The sequence below is a fragment of the Zea mays genome, chromosome 3 (genome assembly GCF_902167145.1).
Source record: "Zea mays cultivar B73 chromosome 3, Zm-B73-REFERENCE-NAM-5.0, whole genome shotgun sequence".
NCBI classification, from domain to species: domain Eukaryota; kingdom Viridiplantae; phylum Streptophyta; class Magnoliopsida; order Poales; family Poaceae; genus Zea; species Zea mays.
In genome coordinates, this window is record NC_050098.1 from 194756578 (window position 1) to 194780368 (window position 23791).

Below are 23791 nucleotides of genomic sequence, written 5' to 3' on the forward strand. Positions count from 1 at the left end.
AAAACATAATTAAGGGGCAATAAAATAATCATGGGGGAATTTTCCACTTTCATTCACTCGTGTACATTCAATTAAAAATGCAAGGAAGCTTAAAAAGCTATGGGAAAAATTGGGAAAAAATAATTAGTGGTGACATCTTGAGTAAAGTACTTAATGTGATGTATTTATCTTGTATAGTCATATACTAGTTGTCTCATATGCTATTAAATCAGTACAATAAATACACATCAAGTTGAAAACTTAACAGTGTAAAAGTGCGGGGGGAAATGAAATCAGAATAAACAAAAAGATCTTGTAAATCACACTTGATATCACAAGATGGCAATTGAAATACAAAATCTCACTTAGTGATAGAAAAATAAAATATTATATTTGTTGCCTCAAATGCTTCACATGTCTTAACGATTACAGTAGGTAACATGAAGTGTTTTTGGTGACTCTAGACTTTCCAGAATGAAACCAAAACCAACTTAATTAAATTTTAGTGGATTATGAAAATTATGGCACAATTGTAGACAATTATAGAGAATCATGAATGTATTGGATGTGAAAAGAAATGCAAAAACGTATGGATATTCTCCACATATAATGTTTTTATTGTTTTGACTATTATAAGAGTCTTTGAAATGAACAAAAGAAAATTCACAACTAAGGGACTTGCATACAATTTCATGAACTAATGTAAATTTTCTTATGTGAGTTCCTACTAATTACCAGAGTGGTATGAGAAGATTGGGTCAATAATCTAACCTATATATTAGCCCAATCAAACGATTGAATGTGTTCTTTTGTAAAGAAAGATATTGGACATTTGGACCTTTTGCATTTACTAAGAAATGACAACAATTTGGATCGAGAGGACATGAAGAGGGGTGTGTGAGCAAACCCAAAATAGGGCAAACCCACACCCTTACTTCCGCAAAACTAACAAAGATTCGGATATGACATTGGGTCGTTAATGGTACTATGAAAATATGATGGGTTGGGCCATCTCCAAGAGGCAACAGGTCACGCAAAAAGGCCATGCAGATGCAAAAGTGCCTCTCGCACGACACTATAGCGTAATACATGTGTCTCCAACATGTCGCATATTCACAAATGGCAAAATGCACATGAGAAGAGAGGTTATGCAGATTTGCACACCCTCTCTCCTCTAATGCATAATCATGCATGTGATGGGGACGGTGAGGAATAAGAATTGTTTATGGAGATTATATTGTTTAATTAGGTGGGAGATGCATTTGCATATGGGTCATCTGTTTGAGAAACAAAATTTTGCATATCACACATATATACTGTTCACTACTATGCAAATATCTACATGTCCCTCTAAAAATATATTTCCTTGTTGGATTTGGATATAGCGTTAGGTCGCAAGAACAACTATCTTTTTCTTTTAAATGCCTTGCATTATCGTATTGGGGCCGACTGTAATTAGCTAGTTCCATAGATGTTTTTCATGCGCGCGGAAGACCAAAGTTTTTTTTTTGTTACAAATCAACATATAGCGCGACTTATTATGGAAATAAGCATGTCTATATATAACAACATGTAAACTTGTCACCGTGGTAACATGAATTTGGACTGGAACACATTTCCATCAGCACTGAATTAATTAATCAACAATACATGCATCACACCAGCATTTGATACACTATACATTAAAAATAAATTCACTCAATGGCATATATGGTCGCTATGTATATGCATATGATCTGAGTGGATAAACAAAACACGCGTACGTATCATCAAACAAGCGCGTAGAACAAGGCTCCAATAATGGCAAACGCCGCCGCGCCGGCAAGTCCTGCCATCTTGGGCGGCGCGGCACTTGGTGGCGGATACGCGGCCGTGGGACTCGGCGAGATGTCGATGCCAAAGGGTGGCGGCGGCGGAGAGAAGGCGGAGAATGGGCCGTTGGGGGACGACGACGACGACGGCGACGGCGCCAGCCCCGTGCCGCCCGTGCCGATGGCCGCGCGCTCGGCCATGACGACGACGACCAGCTTCTCGCCGCGGTCGCAGTTGCCTTTATTGCCGCTGATGAAGTAGAAGGGGCCGGAGCGGTTGAAGGTGAAGACGGTGCTGCCGTCGGCGAAGGTGTCGGTCGGCGAGCTCGCGTCGCAGGCGTCGTAGGACCTCTCGTCGACGAGGAGCACCGAGTCTTTGCCGGGCTGGTACGTGAAAGCTGCATATGCGTTGCACGCGCGCGCGCGCAGTCAAAATTTGAACCACGGTATAGTCAGTGAGGCTAATCAGGATTTGGCACAAAAAAAAAGAAGCGGCGGTTTTTAACAGAGCGTGTACTGTATACGGTTTAGTTTTTACTGAACCGTGAATTTTTTTATCATTACTCAGTTACTGTCGTCATTAGCAACGCAATTAAGAGAGTTGGGTGTTTATTTATGCAAATTAAAGAAACGGCGAGACCACTGCAAAAAAATGCAGCCTAGGCCAAGCGAACGTCATCCTAATTTGGTCAGCGCGGAATACCACTCCAGGACGATTCTTTCGTAGATAGATAGATATAGAGATAGATAGAAAGATAGATATAGATAGATAGATAAAAAGAAAGAAAGAAAAAAAAAATTATAGAGATAGATAGATAGATAGATATAAAGATATATAAAAATATATATAGTCGTGCACTTTTGGAGACTTAAAGTTTAGAGATAGAGCGTTACAGGAATCTCAACAAACGCGATGCCTGCGTCCTACAAGTCAAAATTGAGGATTGTTAACCGGTGGACGAGCGGCATGCCCATCCCGTACCGTACGTGCGTCCTACAGATGGACTTCACGTGAACCGGCCGGTGCAGATAGTGCCCATATCTCGAGCAATGAATACCAGCGTATCCGCCTCAGAACCAAAATGCAGATTTTGATGCTGATCGCAGCGTATCCTAGATTCATAGGCTCCTAGCCTCTGCGCTGTGGGGACCCAGCTGGATACCCACTCCATACTCATGGGCTCACATTTGAAACTAATGAACAACGCCACGGCAAAAACAGCAGCAGCGAGTACGTGCACTCACCGATGGCGTCACCCACGCGAAAACGGTTGCGTTGCGCCCACGCGTTGTACGCGCTGACGTTGCTGCCAGCGGCCGCGGCGGGCACGCGCCACTCGCCCGTGCCGCCCGCCTTGAACACGAACGCGGACGCGGTGGACGGCACCGACGCCGCCACCAGCAGGCACGCCAGGAACACGCAGCCCATCATCATCCGCCCGTGCGCCATCCAGATCCAGCCAGCCCCTCACCACCACCAACAAAAAAAAAAGAGAGTAGCGTGTGCGTTTGCGATCGAGCGTTGGCTTGCGTCGATCGATCCAGGTGGTTCAGGGCCGTTATAAGCGCGTAGAAAGCTAGCGACCGTACGGGTTCTTCCCGTCAATGTCAGGGAACGTGAACGCTGCGAACAGGTATATGTTTCTGCCGCGCTTTATGCTCGCTCTCTGTACGTGCCGTCCTGCCTGCGTGGCGTGGCGTTAGGTTCTGCTGTGTGTTCTTGCTGCCATGAGAGCTTTTCGAAGCTATGCTTTGCTTCATGTGAACAGCTACCAACGCGGGTTTTCGTCCTTTCGACACCCCCCCCCCCCCCCAAAAAAAAACATGAAAAGGGGCGGAGTAGCGTAATGGACCCAATCTTGGCCTGTGGGCCTGTGTAGCACTACTGTAGTGTGTACGTATAGTAATAAACAATCCCACACGCAAAATTCGATAAAATACATACATTTACCAATTTAACAAAGTACCATAAAAATATTCTGCAGTTCGGTATACAGATACTAGTACATGAACATTAAACCATAAGTTTCAATATAAATAGTTCAAACGGCATACTAATAGCTTATAATACGCATGAAAGATCTAGTTATTTTTTATGCGACTCATCATCTAAGATTCCAAAGCCTCTACTCACCAAGACCTCAACTATTTTATTTCTAGTCTCTATAGCACAGCATAAAAATGGTTTGCTTCCCTATCTTTGGACTACTTAACGAGCAACTATGTACGTAGAGCATTCTTGAGCACAAACATATTCACACTTCTTCGGTATCTGCTGCAACAAGTTTCAACCAATGTCTCGACATTCTTCGTAATTTACAAATCCTACAACAAAAGCACATGATGCATAAGTAATCAACCAATGCATTCCAAGCCGAAGAGCATCCGCGCCACAATGGTAAACATAGGTGTTAAATTTTCCCACAATTATGCCCCTGGCAGTTTCATTTCAAAAAATGGACCCTATGCTCGGCGCCATCATCATTGGCGCCGAGCTTGTGTGTGCCGGCGCCAACACTATTGGCGCTTATACGTCAGACGGCGCTGTGACCTGGAATCTACGTGGAATGTACCTCGGCGCCATAGATCTTGGCGCCGAGGTACGCGCCCGATCAACGACACCTACCTCGGCGCCAAGATCTACGGTGCCGAGGTACGTGCCTATAAATAGTACCCTACGTCTGGCTTGTTGCTGTGCTCATTACAATTCTTCTAAACTAGAGATATCGTCTGATTTATAGGATGTCTAAGCGTGGTAAATATGCTAAACCAAGGTAAGTTTTGGATCCGCCTTTTATTTTGTGAGTCTATTATATTTCTGATTGTTATAGAGTTTATGGAAATTTAGGAAGGGTCATTTGACCGGAACTGCCTTCGACCCGCTGCCTTTGCCAAGTGGTGTTCCAGTGTCTATGTGTTTTTGTGGTGATCCTTGTAAGGTCGATAAGTCTGAAGATCATGACACCTATCGACAGAGGTATTGGATGTGTGCTAACTTTGCATTTGAGCCAACTATTGTTCAACGTCGGATGAATTTAATGGTGAGAATAGTCTTGTAATATGTTTACAATTTGTGAATGTTTTTGTAAATGTTTTTTTGTGTACTAATAATTGCATATTTTGTAGACTCCTCCACCGCTATGTGATTTTGAGCAGTGGATTGACACAGAAATATCAGAGAAAGACAAGAAGTGGTTGAAGAATCTTCAAAAGTGGGATGCAGAGGACAAAGAGAGGATAGAAAAAAGACGAGAGGAGCTTGCTGCCGAGCAACAACGTGAAGACGAAGAGAAAATGAGGCGTGTTGCTGAATGCAGGGAAGATAAGGAGAAGAAGCTTGAGCGTGCACGTCGTGCAAAGGAAGCAATGGAGGAGAACCCTGATGCATTTCGCAAAGGCAAATGGCCCCGTTGTACTCAGTAGTATTGGTGTTTTATTTGAAGTTATGTAATAATGAACTTATTATTCGGTATCATGTATTGTCGAATAATGATATTTCGTAATGAATTACCTTCAAATTGATGAAAACTAGATTTAAAGCAATTCTTGAAGGCGACTTGAAGCAATTGAAATAGATAATCAACACGCTGAAAGCAATTGATACATAAGAGTTTTCTAGTAGTGCTCCCACATTCCAAATTGAGTTGACCCTTCCCCATAGTATCCTCCCATTGTTGGTGTCTGCTGTGGGTGCGGTGGAGACGACGAAGGACCAACATTCTTGTTGTGACAAGGGCAGCAACAATATGGATCTGGGCATACTTGCACCTGTGAAGCACCACCATTGTTTTTGTCTCTTTCTTCCTCATCATTTCTGTTGCTTACTTCTCTCTCTAGATCAAATATCTTATTCTGTAGGTAGGATATGTATTCCGCATGAGGAAAAATCGGACGAGGATCTACCCAACGAGTGAACCCACAATTCTCCTTGACCAATAAATGCTGCATAAATGTTTATAGTTAGTTTCACTGAACAACAAAAGTATTTAGAACAAAGGACTAGAAATTAATTTGTACATATGCATAAGGACATCTGAAGAAACGCCGGCCTCCATCAATTCCACCCTCAACGAACATCTGCACCAAGCAATCCTCGCCATGCATGCACTTCGGCCAATCTTCTCTCCTATTATCGTAGGACCTTAGTCTAACCTCTTTGTTGAAATCTTTTTTACTTTGAACCGGAAAGTTAAAAACCGCCTCTTCAAAAAAATCTGGACCAAGAGGGCCATCAAAACACATTGGAGTTAACTTCCCTCCATCCTTTCGTCTCTCATTTACCGCACCCTTGCCCCTAGAAGACCCTGAAGCCATTGTATTGCACAATGAAGCAAATGTACAAAGGATCGTGTATATATAGGCTAAAGGATAGATAGTGTAATAGATTATAAACATCAGATATGTACAAAAACTCTGAAAAGGCTATGTTCTTGTTCTGAAAAGGCTACATGTCCTACGCTAATGTAGGATATAGTTGATTCTGAAAAGGCTATATATACAATCCTGAAAAGGCTATATATACAATCCTGAAAAGGCTATTTTTACACTCTGAAAAGGCTATATAAACACTCCTGAAAAGGCTACGAAATGGATCTGAAAAGTCTAGATGCTAGTCCAAAAATTAATGCTTCTGAAAAGGCTATGTAATAGTTATGTAAAGGCTACATGACATAACCAACAATTTCTCAAAATTTCGGCAGAGTTTTCTCTGTTTTTTGTCAATCCAACATATACACATAGATAAGCATAACATACAAGTGCATACAATTGTAAACAATTCCAAGCAAGCTCATAAAAGTCTAAACAAGTGCATTACAAGTCCATAGAATTCATACAAGTCCATTAAAATGTCATACAAGCCCGTAGAGGCCAAATGAGTCCATTACAAGTCTATATAATTCATACGTTACATAACAAGTCCATAGAGTCCAAACCAATTCAACGTCTCCTAGTCTTACCCTTGCCTAAAGCGTCGGTGCCTGGAGTGTAACGTTGTGGAGAGCGGTGTCGCCTACGATCTTGTGGTTGTAATGGCTGTGTCGAAGGAGCCCCCTGAAGCTGTGAAGGTCCTATCTCGTCGTGATCGTAGTCGAAGCCAGCACCAAGACCTGTGGAGGGTGTTGCTGTGTCGGTACACGATGGTACATGGACGTCATGTGCAACAGTAGTCCTGCAGCCACAGCGAGCAGCAGCTCCACGTAGGCGCCTAGATAAACGCTGCATGCCAAAGACATATTAGTTTACAACATATTCATAACACGCTAAAGGCTATAAACGATGCATGTGGGCTTACCTGCAAGAAGCTGCGCATGCTGCTGTCGCCCACAGTCAAAAGTTGGCGATCAATGTCCTCTACCGACCGTCGCAATGTGTTACCCTGTACAACACAATTTGCATCACACATACAATTTATACATGTCGAGTATTAAAATCGAGTAAAACTTACCACTCGATCTAATATGGGTGCCGCCTCCACTTGGGTTCCCAGTCTAGTGGACAGGTCATACTCCGTTTCTTCATCGTCAGAAGAATCAATGTCGGCGTAGTCTTCCACTGTCCACTGCTGGCGAAGCTTACAACGAGTCGCACCCTGGTACCAAGCTTGGTACCGCCTGTAATCACTGTTGTTGTGCAACTCATCGTTGGAATATACATTCTCAGCACCCGATTCCCAATCATTTATAAATATCAGATGATGTTGACGAAAGTCCGTTATCTTCTTTTGCTTCCGCCGGTCAAATCTACACACAAATCATATCATATAAAGAACACAAAGTTAAGAATGATTGATGTTATAAATTGCAAACTGGATTTATAGATTGCGAACTTACTTGTGTAGCTCCTTTGAAGTAGGAACATCTTCAACCGGCCATAGCTGGTTCCTACCAAACTGTCTCTGAACCCTGTGAGGTAGGTGCCACTCAACACACCAGAAACAGACCAAAGGACATTGCATCATATAGAGTTCATCTTCACTGCTGCATACTTCACTAAAGATCATCCCAGCATACTCAGGTGCGTTGTATGGCTGCCATGTGACCTGAAACAAAAATGAAGCAATCTATGTTAAGTATAATAAAACAAATTTCATAACGATAAGATATACATGTTGAGTACTTACGCTAGAGGCAGAAAGGGTGTCAAACTCGTTAACATACTCCATGTATGCCCTCTTAGCTCTCGCAAAAGGAGCTACCACTTGGTCCCAAATATAAGCATACGTCGGTCGAAGACGTTCATTTCCATAAATCATCCATGGCCAGGGTCTAGGCTGGAAAACACGTGGTCGACCAACTGGTATGCGAAACCTGCAAAATGAAATTTATGTTAGTAAGTAATATAGCCTTATTAAATAAAATTTTGAAGACGTCGGTCGAAGACGTACCACATCCATATCTGCAGGAGGTAGACGCAACCGCCTATAGACGAAGAGGAGGACGTACGACGGCAAGCCTCACAAAGCTGCCGGTACAAAAAAGAAAGCACAGCGGAGCCCCAACTGTAGTGTCCAGCTGTATCCCAGTCGGTTAGACATGGGATATACATCCAGGACGCACAGTCTCCTGTGGCGTCTGGGAAGAGGACACAACCAAACATGTGCAGGATCCAAGCTCGACAATAGAACTGGACTGTAGCCTCATCAGCATCAGCAGGGCACACACCAAAAGACTGACGGAGCCATGTGATGCCTACTCTAGCAGTCCTTTCAACGCCCTCAGCAGGAAGCTCTCTACCAAGAAAGGCCTCAACTCTAGCCCTCCAACCGTCAGAGTCACATTGGCCTGTCACTGCTCTGCCACCAACATCGAGTCCAAGTATCTTCTGTGTATCCTCTAATGTGACTGTCATCTCACCAAAAGGAAGATGAAACCTATGTGTCTCAGGCCACCACCTACATAATTAAAAAAATTAGTGTAAACGAGCTCAATGATTCAAGAATATTTTTACAAAATCCTAACAATACCTGTCCACAAGTGCAGTAATGGCCGCCGAATCAATAGTAGGCAACCCGCGTCGTAACTGGTAAGATATTACATCTAGACCTGCTCGTCTGAGGTAATTAGTGTACCTGTCGTCGAACACCATGTCTAGGAACCCATTGTGTGTCCTGGAACGAAGCGTTGCTAGGTCCTACACGGAAAAATATTATATAAGCAACACCATTTGTACAACAACAAATCTACAAAAGATATTTATAATTAAATACCTGGCCTTCCGACAGAAGGCGCCCCCGGTGGCTCTCGTCGTAGAACAGGTCGAGGAGGTGGAACTGTGCCATCCTACAAAATGAAATTAATGTTAGTAAGTAATATAGCCTTATTAAATAAAATTAAGGTAGTATCATTAAACTAAAAATACAAATCTCGCTAATCTGCCAACGACAAGTGCGTGAATTATGACCAAGTCTACCGCACTTGCCACACTCATACTGCTCAGGGTCGGTAAGAAATGGTGTTCTCCTTCCCCTTCTACTCCTACCACCAACCTGATCCATAACCATCTTGTGCCTCGTCCTCTTCCTAGATCCACGCTTGGTCCAACGACTGCTTGGATCAGCGACATACTTTGGGCCATCGTACGGAGGCCACTCACCCGCGTCACGATAAGGAATAAATCTTGGACTCCAAGTCAACACTAGTTTATCAATAGTAAACTCTTGAGGTATCCTCCTCTCTAAGTCAAAGTTACGAGCTCGAGCAGCTGCGATTAGATGAGAACATGGAAAATGGTATTGCCTGGGTGCGCCACAAGTACATGACAAGTCATTAAGGACAACCACATGCTTCCTCGACTCTTGTGACTCGCCGTCAGAAGTAGTACCAGCTTGAAGGAATACCTCATATGTCTCTGACTGTAAGTCGAAACAATCAACAGTGTGTGTGTTTGCCCTTTCCTTTGCCTTCTCTAGAAAGGTCTTAGGCTTTGGAGCCCATCTCTCTCCCTCATTCTGCAATCCAACTGCGTGGGTGTGTCTATCATTAAACCATGCCACAAGCTTGTAAAAGGTAAATGTTACTATAGCAGTGACCGGCATACCACGTATGCCCAACAATAATTTGTTGAATGACTCGGCCATGTTACTACACTGGAACTCATATCTCCATCCACCTAAGTCGTGAGCTCTCGTCCACTTCTCCAAATCCGGCATCAATCCATTCAACCAATCTCTACCTTCGGCATTTGTTGCGACTTTGAGCTTTTCTAACTTTTCTCTAAAGAACTTGTCTTCCAGCTGTCGACATGTCTCCTGGAAAAGCTCAAAGTTATCCTTGACACCATCCTTACGCAGAAGATTCTCAGCAAGGTGTCGAGTACACCACCTGTGATGCAAAGGAGGGTACCCATCGATCTGCTCACGGACCGCGTTGAGTATTCCCTGGTGCCGATCTGATATTACACCAACTTCCCGTCCTGGGCCAACCACATGTATCCGGACCAGTCGCAGGAACCAGCCCCAACTGTCTTTGTTCTCTTTCTCAACCAGAGCAAATGCTAGGGGAACTAGCTTGTTGTTTGCATCAACGGATATGGCAATTAGAAGAGTGCCCTGGTACTTGCCGAGAAGAAACGTGCCGTCAATTGAAAAGACAGGACGACAATGCCGGAAGGCATCCACACACTGGGGAAAGCACCAGAACGCACAGAAGAATATCTGTCTCCCATCAATCCATGCATTTGGTTTAGGGATGTACTCATAATGCATGCCTGGATTGACCGCCTTCATTGCATTTAAAAGAACAGGTAGCTGCTCGTACCCAGACTCCTAGTCCCCATATATCATCTTCCACGCACACTGCTTAGCCCTCCAAGCTTTACCATATGTTATCTTGTACCCATCAAACACATTCTCCATGATCCTCATGATTGTCCTATCCTTCATATTTGGTTCCGACTGCAGTATTCCCATAAGTCGCTTCCCAATGATGGTTGATGTCAATTGGCGATGTTTCATCGTTAACTCATGTTCAGCACATGTGTGTGGCCCCACTACTTTTGTTATCTTCCACTTTGCGGTGATCTTTTGTATCCTAGCACAAACCCTCCATGAACAGTTATCCTTGTCACATACAACCGTGTAACGACGTTTCTCGTACGAATGAAGTACTCTATACGGCCTCTTACGTAAGACTGCGTAATGCTGCAACCACCTCTTCAAGGCAGTTAGGTCCTTGAAGACCCTACCCTTTTCAATCATCATGCTAGGACCGGCCTCAGGAGCGTCAAGCAGCTCATCATCCCTTCCCTCTGCATTTGCCTAATGAGAAAGACTAAGATCGCTGAACTCATGCACTCTAGGATCCCGACCGTCTGGAAAAACACGTTGCAACATCTCAATGTCACTCTCTGTGAGTTCACCAACCGGACGATCATCATCTGAATCGGCAGCCATAGCAAAGGCATATGGCTCCTCTTCATTCCTAAACTCAGGACTGTTGGAGGCAATAAAACCATCACTGAAGCAGCCACGTGCCTCGGTCTGAGGATCAACCACAAGAGTAGGAGTCTCTCCTGCAACATGTACAAGATGATCAGTCCCACGTCAAATGGAATGAGCAAAGTGCTCATGGTCCAAAATGAAGATGTAATGCCAATAAGACTTACTGCAATTGGTTTGTGCCAAAGGGATACACGCAGCTAAATCTGTCTGCAGACCATCTCCTGGCTGACTTAATGGGATCAAATTGGGGCCAGATTGAGCATCAGGAACAGTTGGCACGTCATCGATAGCACGATCAAAGTCTTCAGGGGGACGGTCTACTACAACCGGACGCACCACAACCTCCATGAGTTGCAAATGGGTCTTCATAGCCAAAGTAATATAATTATCCCAATCCAGTTGACAATCAATTGGGATGACTCGTCTTATGCCATTTGGTGGATGACCGATATTAAGCACTCCGTCAACCGCAATGTCATCAGCTTCATGGAAACCTAACTTTTGTTTAGCCTTTGTAAACACATCTCTCAAGGAGGGTCTACCATCGAATAGTACCGGCACGTGTCGCATGTCAATGAACTTGGCATTTCCATACGGATCTTGTTCCACATTGCCTCCATGATACAAGCTCAAAAAATTGTCCATCTATTTGAAACACCAATTAAACATTCAATATAAACTGTGGATGGTTATTACCTAACCACAAACCACTAATTACTACCTAAATAAGTATAAATATAACCACCACCCACTAATATACTAACCACATTATAAAATACTCATATATAATAATTGCAAATTTTAACAGCACCTCCCCTGCACGGGGAGGATAAAAAACATGCACATTTGACCCACATTCATAATATTCAATCAAATTAGCATTTATCACAATAACTAACATTCATCACATTCAAAAAACAACAAATTATAGCAAAATAATTTAACATAATTAACACAAAATGCTTACACAATAACAAAAACCATATAAAATTTACCTAGACGGTCGGGGTGAACGTCGACGACGCGGGCGAGGAGCGAGCGCGACCGAGGAGCGCGCCCGGAACGGGATGCCGGCCGTGCGGCGGCGGTGGGAGGCGTCCGGCCGGGGGGGCGGGCGGCGCGACCGGGCAACCGGGTCGGGGCGGGGCTGCCGGGGGGCGGGCGTGGCGGGTCGGGGCGGCGCCAGCCGGGGGAGGAGCGGCTCCGGGCGGGGAGGGGCTGCCGGGTCGGGCGGGGGCGTGCGTGGCGGGGCGTCGTCGGCCGGGTGTGGGCGGTGCGTCGCCGGCCGGGGAGGAGCGGCGCCGGCCGGGTGCGGGCGGGGCGTCGCCGACCGGGGAGGAACGGCGCCGGGCGGGGACGGGCGGGGCGTCGCCGGCCGGTGGAGGAGCGGAGCCGGCCGGGGGCGGACGGGGCGGCGCCGGCCGGGGGCGGGCGGGGCGGCGCCGGGGAGTAGCGCGAGCGGGTGGAGGAGTCGCGCCGGCGCGGGTCTTGGGGCGGCGCGGCATGAGTTCAATACAGGGAGTTCAATACAGCTTGTCTCGGAGGTTGAATACAGGGGGTCGGCGCCATAGATCTTGGCGCCGACCCCCGGACACGTGTAGCGCTGCCGACACGGGGGTCGGCGCCATAGATCTTGGCGCCGACCCCCTGACACGTCACTGCCAGCAAAGCCGCCACGTCTGACGTATAAGCACCAATAGTGTTGGCGCCGGCACACACAAACTCGGCGCCAATGATGATGGCGCCGAGCATAGGGTCCATTTTTTGAAATGAAACTGCCAGGGGCATAATTATGGGAAAAAACCCGAAAAGGGCCAAATTGCAAAAAAGTTGGAACAATTGGTGGTTACATGCGCACACCATCGTATGGCTAAATCCCACATGCACACGGGGGAAATGATGTCGTCAAATATTGAGGTTGCCAACTACTCTAGTAAGAATAAGAATTGCATGCACATGAATCTCTTCTCCCCTAAAGACATGATCATTCCTATTCTCCCAAATCCTCGACAATATAGCTCCGAGAACTTTCACGCCGGATGTCCTGGGGGAAAAACATCAGAAGGCAAGCACGTGAGAAAAAAGGAAGACCCATTCAAGTTAGCAATCTAGAGATCGAGTGAGCGCCATATATCTTTGACTCTTACACATTCCAAGAAGACGTGTGTCCTATCTTCAACACTAGTGTCACAACGAGGACAATTCATGTCTAGGAGGATTTTCTTATTGAACAAGTTCATCTGTGTGTTTTAGCCTGCCTTTGAAAATTAGGAAAAGGAAAATCTTTAGCTTATTTAGTAACTTCAGTTTCTAGACTCGCGAGAGGAGGACGACAATCTGCTCCCACTGGGTGCAACATCCTTGCCAATGCTTCATAAGAGAAAACTTTCATAGAAGCTACCATCCTTCGGACACCACGTGTCCACGTTGATCCATAAGTTGTACCTAGGACTGGAGTTCAAGCAACAAATCGAGCTCGATCATAGCAGTATTAGTTAATCGGGGATGCAAGTGCAAATCAAAATTATGTCTAAAAACTCCATACACTGATAGATTAGGCTGAGTAACATGGGAGAATAAAGAGGGGAAGGAGCAGCAAAGCGGATCGTTGGATAGCCACCTATCAAGCCAAAAGGTAGTGGATCTACCAACCCAACATTTTGAGTGAAAGTCGCCTAGAGGGGGGGGTGAATAAACAAATCTGAAATTTATAAACTTTAAGCACAACTACAAGCCGGGGTTAGCGTTAGAAATAAAACCGACTCCGAAAGAGATGGCGAAAACAAATCAACCAAAGAAATACAGCGGATGACTCGGTGATTTGTTTTACCGAGGTTCGTGAAAACATCTAGGCCCCAGGTTGGTTTTAGTGATTAATGACAACGTAATGTTATATGTGACTAACGTGTGTTTTGCAGAGACAAATGGTAAGTTAGGTCGCATTACAGGTAGAAGTACTACAACGGTGAAAACAATCCCGGAGATAAGAACTCGAAGCGACGGCTAAAACGACGAAACAAAAAGTGAAGGACTATGGAGTCCGAGTGTCAAGGAGTTGTGGACACTCGTGATTTAGTTAGGTCTTTTATTCTCTTTTAGCCGTACTATAAAGAGGGGTTGTTGATGAGTAGTTTGACCAAGAGAGTTCTAGTGTAGTGTTGGTGCACATTCACACTCACATATAGTTCTAGGTGACACTCTAGAACATACACACAAGTTAGAACGAAAACCGATTTGAAAAACAGTATAAAACAGAAAATAGGGTTTCTGGCCTTGGGGCACCGGACTGTCCGGTGTGCACCGGACTGTCCGGTGCACCCTCTTCCAGGTGGGGCCAGGCTGGCCTAGTGGAAGGGTTTCCCCACGCAGAAACCCGAGAGCGCAAGGTTCCCGAGTGGAATTTTAGTGGCGCACCAGACAGTGCATCAGACTGTCCGGTGTGCACCGGACAGTGACTATTCACTATCCGGTGAGCCATCTGCCCAACGGCTAGCTGTCAGAACTAGCCATTGGAGTCGACCGTTGGCGCACCGTTGGCGCACCGGACTGTCCGGTGCGCCCATGCGCAGAACAGTGCTGGTAACGACTAGTTGGTGGGTGAGGGCTATTTATACCCCCTCCACCCACCATATTCAATGTCTTGCTGCCCACATTAATTCCAGCACATTGGTAGAGCATTGCAAGCACCAAAAGCCTAGTGAGGAGATTACAGAATCTTAATCCCGCCTTTGATCCTCATTAACGCTAGCGAGAGCCACCTAGAGCACACACCACTTGCATTAGGCTTCTCTTGGTCAAGCGAAAGTCTATGGCTTGTTACTCTTGGTGATCGGCATCACCTAGACGGCTTGGTGGCGTGGGGAGCTCGCTGATCACCGTGGAGATCTTGTTGGTGACCCGACTCAAGTTTGTAAGCGGTCGTGAGGGATCCACCGCGCCGGAGTGGCAAAGGATCATCTCGTAGCGAGCACTTGGTTCTTGCGAGGACCAAGGGGGAGCGATACCCTTCTGCGGGTGCTCCAAAGAGGACTAGTGGAGAGTGCCGACTCTTTGATACCTTGGAAAAAAATGGAGGAGTCTTCTAAACCTTGCTTTACATTCCGCACTTAATTCAAGCATTTTACATTGTGTATTTGTTTAGCAAGTATTTGAAGTATTGTCTTAGCATTGTTGTATTTCTAGTATTATTATCTTAGTGCTAGTTGTTGGGGTGAAGTTGGGCTCTTGCTTAGCTCTTGCTTAGGTTTTAATTAGAGTTGATTTTTAGAAAAATCCAATTCACCCCCCTCTTGGGCATCGCGATCCTTTCAATTGGTATCAGAACCTTGTTGCTCTTAGATTAGCTTAACCGCTAGAGTAACGATGTCCGGTGGGGATGGACCTCCTCTCGTTTTTGATGGTGACGATTTTCCATATTGGAAAATTCGTATGGAAGCATATTTAGAGGCTATAGACATTGGTGTCTACAAAGCCGCCACACAAGGATTCCCCGCACCTAGAGATCCCACAAATCTTGTAGGTGATGAGTTTAATTATGAGAAATGGAATGCTAAGGCCAAAAACACCCTTTTTAGAGGCCTTTGCAAAGATGTGTTTAATAGAGTTAGAAATCATAAAAATGCTCATAATTTGTGGATGGACATTTGTGCTCTACATTAAGGAACTAGAAGTGAGCGTGACGAGAGATATCACATTGCTATGAGAAAGTTAAATTCTTTTGAAATGCTTGCTAATGAAAATGCCAATGCTATGTACTCACGTCTCAATATTCTTGTAGAGGAAGTAAATGGATTGGGGCTTACACAAATTTCACAACCGGATGTTGTGAGGAAGATTCTCAGTGTCCTCCCAATTGACAAATATGGACACATTGTCACTGTACTGCATCAAATGGATCTTTCAGTTACCACATCTACACAGATATTGGGAAAGATCAATGCTCATGAGATGTACATGCACATCAATGACAAATATGAGTCATCTTCCAAGAGAAAGGATTTGGCTCTCAAAGCAAATCAAGAAAGAAAAGGAAAAGCTAAAGTACAAATTGAGGAAGAATCCTCAAGTGATGATGACCTTGATGCTAACATTGCCTTGATGGTGAGGAAGACCACCAAGATGTTAAAGAAGCTCAACAGAGAAGACATCAAATTTGATTCAAGAAAGAAGAAATTCTTTTCCAGCAAAATAAAGCCCATTTCTGAGATGGATTGCTACAACTGTGGAGAGCTTGGTCATCTTGCTCATCAATGTAACAAGCCCAAGAAGAACAAGTTCAAGGGCAAGAAAGAAGATGACAACGATGATGAGAAAAAGGAAAAGAGATTCTTCAAGAGGAAGGATGGGAAGCAAAAGAGGTTCCACAAAAAGAAAAATGGAAAGGCATATATTGTTGGTGACTGGCTCACTGACATTGAGTCATCAAGTGGATCTTCTTCAAGTGAAGAAGAGAATGATGAAAAAGTTGCCGCCATCGACGAGGACTTCTCTTCACCACCACCATCGCCATCATCGACCTCTCACCTATGCCTCATGGCTAGAGGTGAACGGAAGGTACAAAATGATATTGATATTACTGATGATAGTGATAGTGACAGTGATGAGGAATTTGCTTCACCTTCCTATGATGAACTAGCTGACTTGCTTAAAGAATACACTCAAATCATTAGGAAGTCAAAAGCTAAATGTGATAAGTTGAAAAATGAAAATGAATCTTTAAATGCCAAATATGACATAGTTATGAAAGCTAGTGATGAAATGAAAGAAGAGAACAAAACTATGTCATCCACTGTAAATGAGCTCACAACCTCCCTAAAAGATGCTAAGGATAAATGTGACAAGTTAAATGAAGCTAACAGGGAGTTGAAAGATAGACTAGTGAAAATCAAGGAAGACTATACTAAGATTAAATTTGATCATGATAATCTTCTTGTTGAAAATGAACTTTTATCTTGCAATACAAATGAGGCTATTAACCCTGTTGTTAAGATTGATGTAGCAACCTCATGTGATGATTTGAGTCAAGGAGAGCAAACTAGTCTACATGATGAATTGACCGAAAAAGTTGAAGTCTTGACTTTAGACAACCAAAAATTGAAGAGATACTTGACTGATGCAACTACTAGAGGAAAGGTTGCCGTTGAGAACAATGATTTCAACAATGAGTTGGCAGTGGATAATGAAAGGCTTAAAAATGAGGTCAAGAAACTTAAGAGTGAAAATGAACATCTTGCAACAAGTGTGCAAAAGTTCAACAAGGGCCAATACCTCCAAAATGAGTTTCTCATGAACACTGTCATGAAAAACAACAAGAGTGGTATTGGATACAATGCTTTTGTGCAAAAGAAAGCTACTACTCAATACAAGCCAAAGCAGACTCACAAGCCTATCAAATGCTTTGAATGTGGAAAAGAAGGTCACTTTGCCCACAACTGCAAAGCCAAACCACCAACTCCCTTGCCTAAGCACTCAAGACCATTTGCTTTCAATGCTCATTATGTTCTAAGAAAAGTTGCAAATGGAAAGGTCAAAGTTACATTCCTAGGTCCACCAATCAAGAGTAGACCTAGACAAATTTGGGTTGCAAAGTCCTTGATTGAGAGAGTCACTGGTCCTATGCAATATAGGGCCCTCAAAACTCAAGCTTGATTTGTCTGTGGATGTAGGTGAACTACAAGACCGGTGGGAGCCATTGGGTTATTGATAGTGGATGCACACAACATATGACAGGCAACCCACAGATGTTCACCTCACTTGATGAGAATGTTGATGGACAGGACAAAATCACATTTGGAGACAATTCAAAAGGGAAAGTGCAAGGACTTGGCAAGGTGGCAATTTCAAATGATTTATCAATTTCAAATGTTCTCTTGGTTGCACCTTTGAGCTTCAATTTATTATCAGTGGGTCAACTCTGTGATCTTGGACTTCAATGCTTATTCACTCCAACAGAGGTTATTGTATCAAAAATGGATGATGAATCAATGGTGTTCAAAGTATTTAGATACAACAATCTCTACTTAGTGGATTTCACTTCAGAAGATGCAGACTTAAGAACTTGTCTCTTCACCAAAGCTTCACTTGGATGGCTTTGGCATAGGAGGCTTGCACATGTTGGGATGAGCACACTCAAGAAGGTATTAAAGAAGGACATGGTTAGAGGATTAAAGGATGTTGTATTTGAAAAGGACAAGCCTTGTAGTGCATGTCAAGCTGGAAAGCAAGTTGCTAACACACATCCTACAAAAGCTTTCATGTCAACATCAAGGCCACTGGAACTACTTCATATGGATTTATTTGGACCTAAAAATTATGTAAGTGCTGGTGGCAACCTCTAGTGTCTGGTGATTGTTGATGATTTCTCAAGATACACTTGGGTGTTCTTTCTCCATGATAAATCTGAAGTTGCATCTATATTCAAGAAGTTTGCCAAGAAAGCTCAAAATGAATTTGATTGCAAGATCAAGAAGATTAGAAGTGATAATGGCAAAGAATTTGACAACACCAACATTCATGAGTATTGTGATGAAATTGGGATCAAGCATGAAGTATCTGCAACATATACACCTCAACAAAATGGAGTTGTTGAAAGGAAAAAACAGGACCTTGATCACACTTGAAAGAACAATGATTGATGAGTATAACACACCAGAGAGGTTTTGGGCCGAAGCTGTCAACACTGCATGTTATGCATCAAATAGGCTATTTCCTCACCAGCTACTTGCGAAGATTCCCTATGAACTGCTAAATAGGAAAAAGCCAGACGTCTCCTTCTTCCGGGTGTTTGGATGCAAATGATACATCTACAAGAAACGCCATCACCTAGGGAAGTTTCAAAGACGTTGTGATATTGGTTTTCTTTTGGGTTATTCATTAAAGTCCAAAGCATATCGAGTATTCAATCGTGCCACTGGCATGGTAGAAGAAACATATGATGTGGAATTTGATGAGACTAATGGCTCCCAAGGAGCACTTGAGAATCTTGATGATGTAGGTGATGAGCCACTTAGGGAAGCAATGAAGAACATGTCAATTGGAGCTATCAAACCAAAAGAAGATGAAGAAGAGGTGCAAAACATTGACATGCCTTCTTCATAAAATGTACCACAAGATGATGAAAAAGATGAGAGGCATGCAAATGAAGACACATTTGTCTCTCATGAACAAGCAAGGGTACAAGCCGAAGATGTTGATGCTCTAGGATCTTCTTCCCAAGTGGTTGACAGGAGAAACTCATCACTACTTCAAGCTCATCCTCAAAACCAAATCATTCGGAGTCCTTCACAAGGGGTTATTACTCGATCACATAAACATGCTTCTTTTATTGAACATCACTCTTTTGTTTCTTGTGTTGAGCCTACATGCATAGATGAGGCGCTACAGGATCCGGACTGGGTGAACGCCATGCATGAAGAACTAAATAACTTCACCCGTAACCAAGTTTGGACCCTGGAGAAGCCTCCACAAGGTACAAGAATCATTGGAACAAAGTGGGTGTTTAGGAACAAACAAGATGATCAAGGCGTGATTGTAAGGAACAAGGCAAGACTTGTTGCAAAGGGATTCTCTCAAGTTGAAGGCTTAGATTTTGGAGAGACCTTTGCACCGGTTGCTCGACTGGAAGCCATCCGTATCCTACTCGCATATGCATCATGCTATGATATAAAGATTTATCAAATGGATGTAAAAAGTGCATTTTTAAATGGCTTCATAAATGAACTTGTATATGTTGAGCAACCACCTAGATTTGAAGACCCTAGATATCCTAACCATGCTTACAGGCTGTCCAAGGCGCTATATGGGCTAAAGCAAGCTCCAAGGGCTTGGTATGAGTGTCTTCGCGACTTCCTCATTGAAAAGGGCTTCAAGATTGGGACCGTCGACATAACTCTATTCACAAAGAAACATAATAGTGATATTTTCATTTGTCAAGTATATGTTGATGACATAATCTTTGGCTCGACAAATGACTATCATTGCAAGGAATTTGGTGAGTTGATGTTGAAGGAGTTCGAGATGTCAATGATTAGTGAGCTGATGTACTTCCTCATCTTTCAAGTCAAGCAAATCAAAGATGGTAACTTTCTCTCACAAGAGAAGTATACCAAAGACTTGTTGAAAAGGTTCAACATGGAGAAGTGCAAACCAATCAAGACACCTATGCCAACTAATGGACATCTCGACCTAGATGAGGGAGGTAACCTAGTTAATCAAACTCTCTACCGTTCTATGATTGGTAGTTTATTGTATCTTACCGCATCTAGGCCCGATATCATGTTTAGTGTCTGCATGTGTGCTAGATTTCAATCTAATCCTAAGAAAGCTCATCTTCGCGCTGTTAAAAGAATTCTTAGGTATCTCAGGCACACCCCAAGCGTTGGTCTGTGGTATCCCAAAGGAGCTACTTTTGACTTAATTGGCTATTCCGATTCGGATTATGCCGGTTGCAAAATTGATAGAAAAAGTACTTCTGGGGGTGCCATTTGCTTGGGAGATCACTAATATCATGGACATCCAAAAAGCAAAATAGTGTTGCCTTGTCAACCGCCGAAGCGGAATACATTGCCGCGGGTGCTTGTTGCACACAAATTTTATATATGAAACAAACTCTTCTAGACTATGGCGTAGTTCTAGAAAAGGTACCTTTGTTGTGTGACAATGAGAGTGCTGTTAAAATTGCTAATAATCCTGTACAACACTCTCGCACCAAGCACATTGATATCTGTCATCACTTCCTTAGAGATCATGTTGCTAAAGGAGACATCATTTTAGAAGGAGTGAGGTCGGAAGATCAATTAGCGGATATTTTCACTAAGCCACTTGATAAGACCCGCTTTTGCATGTTGAGAAATGAATTAAATATACTTGATCTCAGAAATTTCATTTAAGATGTCAAATGGTGTTGTCAAGCTTGCATTGCATATTTACATTTCTTGTATTGCATCTAGGGCTTGTCTAACCTAGTTGAGATAACCGCCAACAAAGCGAGTGAAAAAGCTTAACTCGGACCAAACTTGACAAGTCTTAGTTTTAAGTTTTTAGCACTTAAATTCTTACTTACTATGCAATTGTTGGTGCTTGAAATATGCATGAGGTACTGCACTTAGGGGGAGTATTCAAAACTCAAAACACTCATGAAAACCCCTAGTGCAAGGCCAAAATGCAAATTTCACCATTTGCCTATTTTCTCTAAAAATTATCTAGCCTATGGCAAAATATTTTGAAAATTATGAGAAAATATATGAGGGTGCCAATACCTGTCTCAACAAGTGTTATTTTGTGTGATTATAAGTTGGGATTTGGTTTGGTTGAAAACTAGATAGAAAAATTTGAAAATTTGAAAATTTCCCTCTATCTGGGCTCACCGGACACTGCACTGTGCAATGTCCGGTGCACCGGCAGCCGCGCACGTAGATCCTCTTCTCCTGTGCGCTGTCCGGTGGTTCACCGGACAGCTACTGTGCACCGTCCGGTGTGCACCGGACAGGCACTATAGACTGTCCAGTGCGCCCATAATCGGTTTTTAAAAATCCTTTCCCCACCCGAGCCCGGGGCAAGGAACCTTTCTCTGTCTCTCACCGCTGCTCCTCTCTGTCTCTAGCGATCAGCTCTCCTCTCCGGCGACCTCCTCCTCGCCGGTGGCCGTGCTCCAATGGTGGTGCTCCTGCTTGGCCTCCCTTCCCCTCTGGTGAGCAGCTCAAGATCTTCCCTCTTTTCTCTCTGTTTCACAGCTCAATCAAGCCTCTCACCGCCCCTTGTTTGCTCAAGTTCAAATTCCTTCCCAATCTTGTGAATCCTATGCATGGTTGTGTGCCCTAGTGCTCCATTGAATTCCCTGCAGGCTCCTAGCTCCTTTGGGAGGGTTTAACCACCTCAAATAGGCATTTCTCCAGAAACCTAACCGCATACCACGTGTTCGGTGAAATGCCCAAACCAGCCAAAAATGCTCCAATTGAACCCAAATTTTTCAGGCACCTTCACAATACCTCCAGTAACATGTTCAACAAATTTCACGCCAATCCGATGTACCAGGCTTCAATTTCACACATTTTCCTGTTTCGAGCGATCGTTTCCGAGCCGAGTGCCCAAATTCCATTTTCTTCGCCTAAATTCAAACCAAGCACACACTTCACTCATATTTACCCATATAAACCTATTCATGAAGTATCGGCTCAATTTCCCATCATTTCATACCTCAATTCGAATTCCAAACCTCCTATGGCACTATTTCTCGTTCAAACGTCGTTTTCGCGTCGTTTGACATCTCGATCGCCATATCTCTCGTTTTCTGTGCCATAATTCTCTGTGTATGTATTTATTCACATTTCATATACTTATGACTATGTGACTAATATGTGCTCACCTCTTCTGTCATTTCAGTGACCTTGCCTGCCCGTGAGCCGTCTCCTGTCCTGCCTGGATTTTCACCTCTCGTGTGAGCTTTACAGGTAGACATCCACTCCTCTGGTATTCTATCGGCTGGTATCGACTTGTGCTTAGCTTCTCTCTCTCATTTGCAGTCGATAGGTTAGGATGTCACGCACGAAGAATGTGTCGGCGCCAGGGGGAGGAGATGATGAGGATCCTCCTCGCCCCTTCAGGCAGGTCAAGGGAAAGACCGTGTATTTAGAGCAGCAGGAAGGCCGCAAGAAGCGGCGTCTGGACAGAGCAGCCCGAGCAGCGGCAGCAGCAGCAGCAGCCCCTGAGTAGGCAGAGCAAGGAGCTCAGTTGCAGATTCCTTCTGATCAGATTGCCTATCGAGTTCGTCGCCTCGCCTCTCGTCCTCGCTCCTCCGCTCCTACCACTCCCACCACTGCTACCACTCCTCCACCCACTTCGCCTGCCCCCGTCACTCCTGCGCCATCCACCACCTCAGCCATACCCACCACCTCTACTACTCCAGCTTCCACTGCTCCTTCCGCTCCCCTTTCCGCTCCACCTATCCCACCTGCTCGCTTCTGGGAGCGTGATGAGACTGAGGTGCGACCACTTGCTGTGGATCCCAGGTTGTTTGATCTTCAGCGTGCTACAGCGGCACAGGTACGTCGGTTCAGATACGTACCCGTGGAGTCTTGGTTATCTGCACAGAGAGACCCTGCAGCGGCAGATCCATTCAGCACCAGGATTCAAGAGTCTTTCTACAGAGCACAGTTGTCAGCTCAGATTGCTCTGCGAGCGCACCAACTTTTGGATCTCCCTGCCTTCCTGCTAGCCGTCGGTGCCTACTCTGAGGTTCACCTCTCCTATCTGCCTGGACTTCTCACTCTTTTGACTACCAACGGCAGATATGTTGAGGAATGGGTCTGAGTTTTCTATGCTACTGTATGGATCGACCCTGATCACCACTGGATGAGATTCCGATTTGAGCGAGAGGATGTTACCATACATGCCAGTCAGATTCGTCAGGTGTTTGAATTCAACGAGTCATCGACTTGTCTTCACAGCATGTGCTATGGCACCTCTGACCCTCCTCGTCGCCCTCACGACAGAGTTGCTCCTGGTACAGCTCACGTCGCGGCTTTGTTCCGACCGTCCTTCTCTGATGGGTCGCGACGTTCTCCGG

The 23791-nt window shown here is 44.4% G+C and overlaps 2 protein-coding genes across 2 annotated transcripts; both read right to left on the minus strand.

Moving 5' to 3' along the window:
• Positions 1-1594: 1594 nt before the first annotated feature.
• Positions 1595-3320, minus strand: LOC100280850 (uncharacterized). The gene is made up of 2 exons (NM_001367143.1): positions 3036-3320; positions 1595-2188 (listed from the first exon to the last, which is right to left on the minus strand). Exons 1-2 carry the CDS (start codon positions 3238-3240, stop codon positions 1749-1751), a joined length of 645 nt encoding a protein of 214 aa, NP_001354072.1. The 5' UTR covers positions 3241-3320; the 3' UTR covers positions 1595-1748.
• A 3166-nt stretch (positions 3321-6486) lies between these two features.
• On the minus strand, positions 6487-7978 carry LOC103651124 (uncharacterized). The gene is made up of 5 exons (XM_008676723.3): positions 7912-7978; positions 7622-7830; positions 7237-7531; positions 7084-7167; positions 6487-7007 (listed from the first exon to the last, which is right to left on the minus strand). Exons 1-5 carry the CDS (start codon positions 7951-7953, stop codon positions 6729-6731), a joined length of 909 nt encoding a protein of 302 aa, XP_008674945.1. The 5' UTR covers positions 7954-7978; the 3' UTR covers positions 6487-6728.
• Between the last annotated feature and the right edge of the window lie 15813 nt (positions 7979-23791).